This window comes from Vombatus ursinus, unplaced genomic scaffold (assembly GCF_900497805.2).
Source record: "Vombatus ursinus unplaced genomic scaffold, bare-nosed wombat genome assembly UNPS02000749.1, whole genome shotgun sequence".
NCBI classification, from domain to species: domain Eukaryota; kingdom Metazoa; phylum Chordata; class Mammalia; order Diprotodontia; family Vombatidae; genus Vombatus; species Vombatus ursinus.
In genome coordinates, this window is record NW_020940527.1 from 18,636,546 (window position 1) to 18,649,478 (window position 12,933).

The window sequence follows — 12,933 nt, forward strand, 5'->3', positions numbered from 1 at the left end:
CTTTACCTCTTTGTTGAGACGTTTCTTCATCTACAAATTGAGCCACTTGGATTAGATAGTACCAAGTTTTAAATTCTATGGTAATCATGTTAATGAATGGAATGGAATCATGTTAATGAAAAGGAATGGTTTATATGATTGATCCCTTTTCTCTATTAAAAATTATTAATAAAAATTTTTAGAGTATATTGAAACCTATTTTTATATATCTGATATATTTTTGCATTTTTGTTTGTTTTTTTTTACAGTTTTGAAGCTATGAATATTTTTGGGATAGTTCTAAATATGCATTATCAATGCTAATGGGATAAAATCCAATATGAATGTGAATGATGTTGGAGGAAGACGACGCTTTGAGGACAGTGAGCACACATTACATATTTATCCTGGGACAATTTCAGAAGGCACCATCTACTGTCCAGTCCCAGCCAGAAAAAACTCAACTGCTGCTGAGGTGATAGATACTCTCATTAACAGACTCCAGCTTGACAAAACAAAATGTTACGTTTTAGCCGAAGTGAAAGAATTTGGTGGGGAAGAATGGATACTCAATCCAACAGACTGTCCCGTTCAGAGAATGATGATGTGGCCACGGATGGCCTTAGAAAACAAATTAAGTGGAGAGGATTACCGATTCCTTTTGAGAGAGAAAAATCTTGATGGCTCAATCCATTATGGCAGTCTTCAGTCATGGCTCCGTGTTACAGAAGAGCGTCGGAGGATGATGGAACGAGGTTTTCTTCCTCAACCACAGCAGAAGGATTATGATGATTTATGCAGTTTACCTGACCTAAATGAGAAAACACTTCTGGAAAACCTCCGAAACCGCTTTAAACAAGAAAAAATTTATACTTATGTTGGTAGCATTCTAATAGTTATTAATCCATTTAAATTTCTTCCTATTTACAATCCTAAATATGTCAAAATGTATGATAATCATCAGCTGGGAAAGCTTGAACCACACATTTATGCTGTCGCAGATGTAGCCTACCATGCTATGCTTCAGCGCAGAAAGAACCAGTGCATTGTTATTTCAGGGGAAAGTGGTTCTGGAAAGACACAGAGCACAAACTTTCTCATTCACCATCTTACAGCTCTCAGCCAGAAGGGATTTGCCAGTGGAGTAGAACAGATAATTCTTGGAGCTGGACCAGTACTTGAGGTAAGATGAATTATAGAACTTTTGCACTATTTTTGAATTTGTTGCTTAACAAATGGTAATACATTTTGCCATAGTTAGCAGGTAATGGACAAAAGACTATAAACATCGTTTGCGCTTTTACCTTTGAGTATCAGAATGTCTTTAACCTGCCTACTGATTATTAGAACAGTTGTTGGTAGAGAAGCAATACAGGCAGGATTGGAGCAATGGTAATGAAGCCTGATGCAAATGGTAGTGTTTTGGGGGTTAGATGTTTTTCAAAGAGGATATCCATGCGCTGGAATATGCATAAGAAAGAAAATTGAAGCTATTCAAGCAGGAGGGGAGAAAGGTCAATTATATAGGTCAAAGGGATATATATGCATTCTGTGAAGAGAGTAGGTATATTGTATAAGTGGTTACCCTAGATGTTTGGTTTGTGCCTCTCTAATCCTGGTGTCTCTCCTAAGCATTGAAACTATTTCAAAAAGCAAGCCCAATACTACTTAAAATATGCTTTCAAAATAGCATTATCAGGTATTCAGAGGAAAGAAAGCAAACTGTTTTTGGTCTGGAGTAAAAGTAAAGAAAGTAATACTGTTATTTGGTTTTAAAACATATACTTGAAGTAAACTACTCAGTCACAGATCATTAGAGATGGAAAAAGTCCTTAGATATGGCTTAGTCTGTTCTTCTCAGAGTTTTTGTATCGACAAAATCTCTATATTAAACAAAATTTATAAAACTCTGTGAGAACTTTGCAATAAAATTTTTAAAAAATATTTCTTAAAATACCTCCTTCTAATGGAAATAAATAAGACTGATAAGTAAAACTCTTCTACTTTTGGATCACTTTTATTCTAAATTTGAAAGTATTATAAACAATATATTGAGAATAAGACTGCCCATAATATTCAGAATGATACTCTATGTTGTAGGATGTTTCACATGATTTTTATTTTCTCCTTTACTTGTATAAACAGATAAAGTTTGAGCTTGTTACAGTGTATCATGCTTGCATTCTAGATTTTGTTTTTAAATTTGCTGTATTTTGTTTGTAAATACCTTTGTAATTATTTGGCAGTCAGTAAGTGCATATTAAGTACCTACTATGTTCTAGTTGCTGTGCTAGGGGCTAGTAGACTACAAATGCAAAGAATGAAACAGCCCCTATTCAAAGAGCTTTCTTTCTGAGTCAATCAGTAAGCCTTTATTAAGCTTTTAGTATGTGCTGCCACTGTGCTAAGCTCTGGGGATACCAAGAGAGGCAAAAGACAGTGCCTGCCATCAAAGAGCTCATAATCTAATGGAGGAAAGAACAAGCAAACTGATCTGTGAAGAGAAGCTAGATACAGGATAAATGGGAAATAATTAAGAGAAGGATGGCGCTAGAATTAAGAGTGGTTGGGAAAAACTTTCTGTAGAAGGTGGGATTTTCGTTGGCACTTACAAGAAGCCAGGGAAGCCAGTAGGCAGAGATGAAGAGAGAGAATTCCAGGCACAGTGAAAATTCCCAGAGGCAGAGGGCAGCCAAAAGTGCATATATGTATGTGTGTGTATACATTCACACACATACACATACCCATACATATGCATATGTGTGTATATATGTATACATAATGAACATAAAGAACATAAATACAGATAACTACAAGGTATTTATGGAGTGAGCACCAGCCCTTGAAAGATTTAAGAAAGGCTCCATATAGAGTCATGCTTGAACCAGGGGTTTTTTTGTTTGTTTTTGTATTTTGTGAGGTAATTGGGGTTAAGTGACTTGCCTAGAGTCACACAGCTAGTGAGTGTTATGTGTCTGAGGCCATATTTGAACTCAGATCTTCCTGACTCCAGGGCGGGTGTTCTATCCCCTATGCCACCTAGCTGCACCTTGAACCAGGTTTTGAAGGAAGAAAAGCATTCTATAAGGCAAACATGAAGAATGATTTCATTCCAGGAATTATTGTCAATCAGTGCAAAGGCGAGGAGATACACAATGGAGGGCTGTGTGTAAGGATTATAAAAAAGACCACTTTGACTAAACCACAAGAGTGTGGCAGGGGGAGTAAAGTTTAGTGAAGCTGGAAAGATAGATTGGAGCTATGTTGTGTAGGGCTCTGAAAACGCTATCCAAGAGACAATGGAGAATCATTGGAGTTAATCAAGTTAGGTGAGTGATATGGGCAGATCTGTGTTTAAAGACAATCATTTTTATAGCTACATGATCGATATATTGAAGTGGTGAGATACTTAAGGCAGAGACCAGTCAGAAGTCTGTTGCAATAATCTTGGTAAATCTGATGGGAGAAGGCTTGAGAAAGTTGAAATGGCAACATTTGGGGCTGGATACATAGATTTGAGAGTCACCTATATAGAGATAATACCCAGTGGAATTGATGAGGTCACAGGAGAGAGAGGATATAGAGAGAGGAAAAAAGGGCCCAGAACCTTAGGTAATACCCTTAGTTAGGGTGATGATCCAGCAAAGGAGAATGAGAAGGAACAGTCAGAAAGGTAGGAGGAGAACTAAGAGAACCACAGAATTATGATTTGTAGCTGAATTGTATGTAACTTATTATATATTCTGTATATTCTATATATATATATATATATATATTCTATATAACTGTTTGTCAACAATTTCTAAATCTTTTTCCCCCAAGAAGCTGTTTCCTTTCCCAAAAACCTTTAGCCAGTGTTGTCATTGCATTGCATTCTTCTACATATTATAATTTAGAATCTTAGTGTTCAGCTCAGCCTTCTGGGCTTAAAAGGATTTTATCTACTTTTGCTGTGTCTTCTCTAATGCTGTCCAACCCTGGGTAGAGTAAGGTTATGATTTGGGGCTCAAGTTGAACTTAAAACTTGGCTGCTTTGGTTCCATTAAATTTCATAAAGTCGCAGAGTTGGAAAGAATCTTACAGGCTAACTACTATTTCTATTTGAACATCTTCAGTGATTGGGGAAAGTTACTACCATGTGAGGCAGCGCTGCCCATTCTACTTTTTGGGCAACTGTAATTATTAGGAAGCTTTTCCTTAAATAAAGATGAAACCTACTTTCCTATGACTTACACTCATTGGTCCCAGTTCTGCTTTTTGAGGCTAAATAAAATAAGTCCAGTTCCCCCTCAGGTGTGACAGCTCTTCAGAAATTTAACAAGAGTGATCATCCCCTTTGTCTTTCCTTCTCTTTTCCATTTTATTCTTATTTGGTGTGGTTTTGAGTTCCCTAACCATCTTAATAGTAATAGTTAACACTTATATAGCACTTTAAGATTTGCAAAGCACTTTATGTATAACTCCTTTGATTCTCACAACAACCCTGTGGTAGGTACTAGTATTATCCTCATTTTACAATTAAGCAAGCTGAGACCAAGAGTAATCAAGTTGTCTGAGGCGCAATTTGAACTTAGATCTTTCTGACTCCAAATCGCATGCTCAGTCTACTGAACCACTTAGCTTCATCTTGTGTTACTGTTGTTCTCCGTCTCCATGTTGTTTCTATCCATTCATTTAACACATTGATCCTGAGTTAATACTGTGTGTAAGGTACTAGTTTAGGTGATTGCAAAGATATATAAAGACCTGGTCATTTCCCTCAAGAAACTTTCCATTGTATAGGGGAAATAAGGCATAAGTAAGTAAACTGTAATACAAGAAAATATCTAGCAAATGATATGAGTAGTACAACCTGCCGCAGGACGGTGTTACTGGGAACCTCAATCCTTTGCTACCTGTGTTGTGGTGGTGTCAAAACAGCTTCAGCTTCAAAGGCAGGAATGTGAAAATAGGGGCAGGTTTTCTTGTTCATTGGTACTTGGCCTCTTCATCTCTAATCTGCATTCAGGGTATTTCTGGCCAGATCTTGGTCCTGGTTTGCAAGACTGGCTGACTCCTTAGTTTCTTTCACAGTTCTGTTGTACTACTCTCCATAGCTCCCCTGAATGTTCCTGCCTTGTTTCCTTTCCCTAATCTTCCCTCTGGAACCTTGTTTTTTTCATAACTAGAACTTATTTTGCCCTCAACTATGATGTTTTGGCATTTGACTTCTTTGGCACTGCATTGTTCCATTTTGTCTAACAAATTAGTAACTCTTGACAAGGGGGTGGCACAGGAACCCTTTTAGCCTTCCCTGAATGTGTGTGTGTATGGATGTGTGTGTGTGTATCCTTAAAAGAATCTTTCATGGGAGACAGCTTAGGCCGGGGTTGAGGAACCTGTGGCTCCAAGACCACATGTGGCCCTCTAGATGTGTCTCTTTGACTGAATCCAAACTTCACAGAACAAATCCCCTTAATAAAAGGATTTGTTCTGTAAAACTTTGACTCAGTCAAACGGCCACATGTGACCTCAAGGCAGCAGGTTCCCCACTCCTGGCTTAGACAGAGTAGGGTCTTCAAGGTGATATTTTATTTTACTAAATGAAATGCTTCTCTAAGTAATAAGCCTAATACATTCTTGTATTCTCTATATGTTAGTTGTGTAATGATAAAGATATAATATATTATGAAATGTTGCTTGTGAAAAATTAACTCTTCTCTTCTAATAACTTTATCAAAGATACCTTTGATGCATTTACAGATTATTTCATTAAAATGTTACATAAATGAGCAAGTAAGTCTCTACATCCATTATTATTTACATTCCTTTTTTTTTTCCTCTGGCTAGGCAATGGGGTTAAGTGACTTGCCCAGGGTCAGGTAGCTAGTAAGTGTCAAGTGTGTTAGGCTGCATTTGAACTTATGTCCTCCTGACTCCGGAGCTGGTGCTCTATTCATTGTGACACCTAGCTGTCACTCCCATTTTTGTTTTCTTCAGAGGTATTTCACCTACTATTTTTAAGAGTCCAGATATGGTGGTTCAGCTGTCCTTGATTGTGAGAAGAATTTGTTATAAAAAATCTGCAGATCTTTTCCATTTTTTCATGTATTTTTTTGTCTACTTTCATTTTTAACTACCGTTGGAATGACATTGTTTAGATCTCTCACCAGCTTCCTTTCAGTTATTGACCACTTTCCTCAATTATATTAGGGGATGTTGCCCATACTATTTCACCATACTTCTCTGTTAGAATTAACAATTGAGCATTTTAATCTGGTGTTCTGTTTGATAACTTGTCTCTTTGCTTGTCAAATAAACCAAATATTTGTTGATTAAGGTGATTTTTTTGGCTCTTTTATTCTCATTGTTATGGAATTGATAGTGATTAAGCATTTTTATGCAGTTGTTATAATTGCTATCTATTAGCTTTCTTCTCTCAGTTCCTCATTTTGGTATTGATAACTTGTATCAATATGCCAGGTTAGTTTATAATTGCCTGCCATACCTTTTTCTCATTTTATTTCTTGTAGTTTAGTATTACCTTGGATCTTTGCTATATTGGTAGTCTGACTATATAATTGATTCAGTTACTTTTAGCTGATTCCTTTAAACATTCACATGTCTCTTCCGCTCTTAAAAAGCTCTTCCATACTCTCACTTCTCCCAGGTAGCTGTCATACTCTATTTCTCCTTCTCTCTGTGGCTAAACACCTAGAGAAAGCCATCTACACCAGGTGCCTCCACTGCTTTCCTCTTATTCTCTTTTAAACCCTCTGACATATTTTGACCTCGTCATTCATTTAAAGCTGCTCTCTTCAAAGTTGCCAGTGCCATCTTAATTGCCAAATCCAATGGCCTTTTTTTTTTTTTAAAGGCAATTGGGGTTAAGTGACTTGCCCAGGGTCACACAGCTAGTAGGTGTCAAGTGTTTGGTCTGAGGCCGGATTTGAACTCAGGTCCTCCTGACTTCAGGGCCGGTGCTTTATCCACTGCGCCATGTAGCTGCCCCACAATGGCCTTTTCTTAATCTTCATTCTTTCTCCATACTCTATATGTATTTGATACTATCCATCACCTTCTCCTCCTGGATATATTCTCATTTCTCTAGGTGTTCATGACATTGCTCCCTCCTGATTTTTCTCCTCTCCGTCCAACTGTTTTTCAGTTTCCTTTGCTGGTTTTCATTCTTCTCATGCCTCCTAACTATGAGTGACACCCCAAGACTGTCCAGGCCCCTCTTCTCTCTTCCCTTTATACTGTCACTTGATATCATCAACTTCAATGAGTTCAGTTATCATCTCTCTTAAGATTATTTTCAGATCTATATATCCAGTCCTGGATTATCTCCTAATCAAAAGTCCTATATCACCTATTGCCTTTTGGACATCTCAAACTAGATGTCCTGTAGTTATTTTAAACTTAGCTTATCCAAAACAGAATTCAATTTTTTTCTTTCCACAACATCCCTTCTTCTTAATTTCCCTATTATTTTTGAGGGTACCAACTGCCTACCCCCACCTCATTCACTCAGGCTTGAAGTTTTGATATCATCTTCAGTTCCTCACTTTCACTCTACATATCCAATCCATTGTCAATTTTTTTGTTTGTTTCCACCTTCTCAGAATGTCTCCTATATATCTCCTTTTTGTCCATTCATACAGCTAAAACCCTATTTCAAGCCATTGTCACCTCTGGTCCAGGCTACTAAAATAATTAGTCTCTCTGCCTCAAATATCTCTCCAATCCATTGTCTACTCAGCTGCCAAAGTAATCTTAATAAAATGTAGGTTTGACCATGTTGCAGTTCCCCCTGACTCCCTCATCCCTCCCTACTTAATAAGCCACAGAGGCTCTCTGTTGCTTCCAGGATCCTGTTTGGCATTTAAAGCTCTTCATAACCTGTCCTTTTTATGCTTTACTCGTCTCAACCCAATCTATAATCTTAATTATGTGTTGATTCTTAAACAAGATACTATAGCCCCATTTCCATGACATTGTACTGGCTGCCCTCTGTGTCAGAGTGTTCCTGATCCTCACCCCTGTCTCATAGCTTCTCTGACTTCAAGACTCAGCTCAAATTTTCTGCATTAGGCTTTTCCAGATCCTCCACAGCTGCTAGTGCCTTCCCATCTTGAGAATACCTTCCATTCCTAGTTATTTGTTTAGCTTACATTCTAATGGGGGAGATGGAAAATAGAGTGGAGTGCTGGCTCAAGTGGATACTTTCTTTTAGAAACTTACAAGGAATGGTAAATGAAACCATGGATGGGGGAAGGCACAAAAGAAGGGTTTTCATGGTATGTAGGCATTGATCAAGGAATAAAACAAAGCATGATTGAAACAAGCCTACATGGAACGTAGGTATAAGTTGTCAATCAAGACAGGGCAGAATAAGGAAAGCATATCTTCATTTATTTTGGTGGGCTTTGTTAAATTCTTCATCCTCAACAATAGAAGTTGTGTATAAATTACACTTATTTTCATAGTGATCTTGAAAATTCTTACCAGGAACAGTATAGTATGAGATGATCAAGTGTCTCATCAAATGTTTCTTGTTGCCTTTGTACACACAATAAAACCAACCTCACCAACTCCTTTATTTTGTGAGCCATCCTTCCATGTAGCTACAACTTCTATTTTCTGGTTTCCTTTATAGTGAGAATGTAAAAGTTAGTAATTCAATTCTTTCAGTGTAATGTTTACCCGTTTGCTGGACAAAGATCATAACACTTAGAGTACTGACTGCTAAATTAACATTTATTGATGGTCTAAAAACCATGTAATTCTTATTACCCTCTATAAATTCTTACTTTGAAGCATCATTGGGGCATGGAAATGACTATGGGTTCTCAAAGGCTCTGAAACAAGAGTATAATTTTCTAGGTTCCACCATGTTGGAAACGTTTTTAATGTGGTCTCAGTAAAGCTAGTTACGTGTAGAGAGGTTTATCACCACAAAGCTGACCTCTTGATGCTGAATTCTTTGGCTATGGCAAGCAATAAAATAAAGTACAAAATTCCCCTCAGTTTTGTGTAGCCTTCTCCCATTCTTCTGTTTCTGCTGTGAGATCATAGAGTGGTAGGAAAGGAACTACTAATCACACACTTAACGGGTGCTATGTTTAAACAATTTGTTGTTCTCTTTGCAGCATAGTGCATGTCTGACCTTAGTTAAGTTGATCCTTGTACCACAAGTTATCATCAAGCATTTATTAAGCATCTACTGTGTGCCGACTACTGTTGAACAGTGGGAATACAGAGATAAAAAATTGAAAGTCTCTGTCATGTAATAAGAGGAAGTAACAGAGACTTATGTAAGTATATATTGAACACATACAAAAGAAATACAGGTCGTTTGGGGAGGAAGCATTTTAGCAACTGGTATTTAGGAAAAGTCTCATGGAAAAAGTACTTTACTGAATTTTGAAGGAAAGTAGGGATTCCAAGAAGAATAGATGAGGGCAAGGGGGTATTGATTCCAGCAAGGAGCAGTAGTCTGTGCAGAGGCAAAGAGATGAGATAGAATGTCATCATTCCCTTAAAGTCAGTGTGATGGTACAATAGATAAGAGTGCTGGGCCTAGAGTCAGGAAGATATGAGTGCAACTATAGCCTCAGACACTTACTAGCTAGGTGCCCTGGTCAAGTCCCTTAACTTCTTTTTGCCTTAGTTTCCTCTGTAAAATTAGAATAATAATAGCACCTACCTCTCAGGATTGTTGTGAGGATCAAATGAGATAATAATTGTAAAGCCCTTAGCACAGTGCCTGGCACATAGTAAGCACTATATGAAAGTTTTGTGTGTGTGTGTGTGTGTGTGTGTGTGGATATACACACATATACACGTACATACATATGTATTTGAGAAATCAGCATTTATTAAGGGCATTTTCTATGTGGCAGGCACTATGCTAAACATTCAAGATATAAAGGCAAATATAAAATAGCCTCTGTCCTCAAAGAGCTCATAGTCTAATGGGGAAAGATAGCATTTACATACCTAGGCATATACTGAATATATAGGGATAGGTAGTAAGATAGTATTTGGGCTCCTAGGTAACAAAACCTTTACCAATGAAGTTGGCCTCTTTTCTGAAACTTGAGAGCCTTTTAAGAAACGTGTATTTTGTTTTTTCCCCCAATTACATATAAAAACAATTTTTAACATTCAGTGTTTGTTTTAAGTTTTGAGTTCCAAATTCTATTCCTCCGTCCTTGAGATGGTAAATAATGTAATATAGGTTATACATGTGCAATCACATAAGACATTTCCATATTAGTTCTGTGCAACAAGACTTGTATGCTTCAGTCTGTCCAGACAACATCAATTCATTCTCTGGAGGCAGATAGCATTTTTCATCATGAGTCCTTTGGGATTGTCTTGGATCATCATATTCCTGAAAATAGTTAAGTCATTCACAGTTGCTCATTGTACATTATTGCTGTTGCTGTGTACAATGTTTGCCTGGTTCTGCTCACTTCATTTTGTATCAGTTCATGTAAGTCTTTCCAGGTTTTTCTGAAGTCATCCTGCTTGTCATTTCTTATAGCATGATAATATTCTATTACACTCATATACTAAACTTGTTTAGCCATTCCCCAATTGATGGTCATCCCCTCAATTTCCAATTCTTAGTCACCACAAAAAGCTGCCATAAATATTTTTGTGCAAATAGGTTCTTTTCCCTTTTAAAAAAAATCTTTTTGGGATATGAACTCAGTAGTGATATTGCTGGATCAAAGAGGAGTATGCACAGTTTTATAGCCCTTTGGGCTCCAGAATGGTTGGATCAGTTCACACCTCTACCAACAGTGCATTAGTGTACCAGTTTTCCCATATCCCCTCCAACATTTATAATTTTTCTTTTTTGTCATATTAGGCAATTTGATAGATGTGACATGGTACCTCAGCAACTTTGAGAATCTTTGAGAGCCTCCTAAAGCCCTGAGAGATAGAGTCACACAACTAGTAGGTGCCAGAAGAGAAACTTGAACCAAGGTCTTCCTGGCTGTGAGGCTTATTTTCAGTTCACTATACAAAATATATTCAAAGTTAATTTGAAGGAGAGGGCACTAGGGCCAGCTAGGTGGCACAGTGGATAGAGCACCGCCCTTGAAGTCAGGAGGACCTGAGTTCCAATCCAGCCTTAGACCAAATACTTGACACTTACTAGCTGTATGACCCTGGGCAAGTTACTTAACCCCAATTGCATAAAATTTAAAAAAAAAAAAGAGAGAGGGCACTAGTTGCTGTTACTGTGTACAATGTTCTTCTGGTTCTGGTCACTTCATTCAGCATCAGTTCATGTAAAGTCTTTCCAAGTTTTTCTGCAGTCTGCCTGCTTATCATTTCTTATAGCATAATAGTATTCCAATACATTCATATACCACAACTTGTTCATCCTTTCCTCAATTAATGGGCATTCATATTCCTCCCTGAGGCATCACATGTAGGCATATTGACGTTGTTGTCCTCTTCTGAGTTTGCAGTTTTGATCTTTGTCACCGTAGTAGCTTTCTGTGGTCAGGAGGTTTTTGTTTTTTACTCATTTTCCAACTTTTTTTGTGACTTTTAAAGTTGCACTCTCCTCCTGGAGTACAGAGGGCACTGTCCCAGGCTGCTTGCCCTCAGGGCCAGGGGCCTGGTCACTGGCTCTCTGTGTAGGGGCCACTTAGGGTGGTGGCTTGCCTACTGTACTGGGGTGGCCTGGCCTACTTGCACCTCTTGTGCTGGGGGTGTGAGGCAGGTAGTTTGCGTGCTGTGCTGTGCTGCTAGCCTGCCTAGCCAGGACTGAGGGGCCTTGGTTGCTGATCTGCCCTCCGACTAGGAGCCTCCCACTGGCTTGCCCGGACACGTCCCTCACTCCCCTTTTGGCTGAGTGAGGCAGACTTTTCCTGCTGTCTTTCTAAGTTATCATGGGTTGGAAAATTGGTTAACTCCATCTTTTTGTGGGTTCTGTCGCTTCAGAGTTAGTTTAGAGGCTTGATTTTATGTTGTTTCTGAGGGAAACTGGGAGAGCTCAGGCAAATTCCTGGCTTTTCTCTGCCATCGTCGTTCCTCCCAGTGCAGGGGTTTTTAACCTGGGACCCAGTAACTTTTTTGTTTTAATACCTTGATAACTATATTTTAATAAAATTGGTTTCCTTTGTAATCCTATGTATTTGATGCATTTGAAAACATTCTGAGAAGGTCCAAGGCCTCCATTGGACTGCCAAAGAGGTACATGACACAAAAAGGGTTTCAAACCCTTTTTGTAGAGCTTGCTATTTGCAGAGTTTGCTCTCTTGAGACTCTTGAGTTTACTCTTTACCAGTAGAGCATCAGAGGAAGACCTTAGTGAGGTATTCAGTATTTGTATTAAGTATCAGTGTCGACATCTTTAAAAGGACATCCTGTTCGTTTTAAGAGTTAAATTATTTTAAAATAAGCTGGCCAGCATACTGATAACTGAGGTCACTAAGAGTTGACAGAGAGCAGCCCAAAATCATTGAAAGCACTTTGTAACTTCCCAAATATGATCCAGTCTGCTTTATCTTACTTAATTTTTAGGTCTAGTTCATTTTCTATCTACAGGACTCCTGTAAAATGTTTGACATTTCATTATTCTGTTCCTATCCAACATGTCATAATGTAAATGATATGTATGCACTTAATTTTTCCTTCGTGGATTATTATAATCTTTGGAATAGTCTTGTCTGATTGAGGAGATCTATAACATTCTGAGATGTGCTGTAAACGGTACAGTATCTTCCAGAACAGGAGGCTATGAAAAACTTCACCATTTACAAGAAATTATTTTCTGCTATTCATTGCACAGGAAATTTTCCATAGTATTACCTATAATCTTTGGAGTACATATGCCTACTGAGCTCCTTCATACTATAATACCCATCTTTTAGCATCAGCATTTTCCTGATGATACAATATAGCTATGAATAATGAAACACTGATCTCAAAAGAATCAAAATTGTG

General features: G+C 38.0%; 1 protein-coding gene across 6 annotated transcripts in view; it reads left to right on the plus strand.

Moving 5' to 3' along the window:
• The window catches only part of MYO9A (myosin IXA), a 321,905-nt gene that overhangs the window by 57,619 nt on the left and 251,353 nt on the right, over positions 1 to 12,933 (plus strand). For all 6 annotated transcript variants that reach the window (XM_027859077.1, XM_027859085.1, XM_027859114.1 and 3 more), the window contains exon 2: positions 249 to 1,162. In XM_027859077.1, coding sequence (XP_027714878.1) covers positions 320 to 1,162 — 843 coding nt within the window. In that variant the 5' untranslated portion in view covers positions 249 to 319. The remainder of the gene's footprint in view (positions 1 to 248; positions 1,163 to 12,933) is intronic.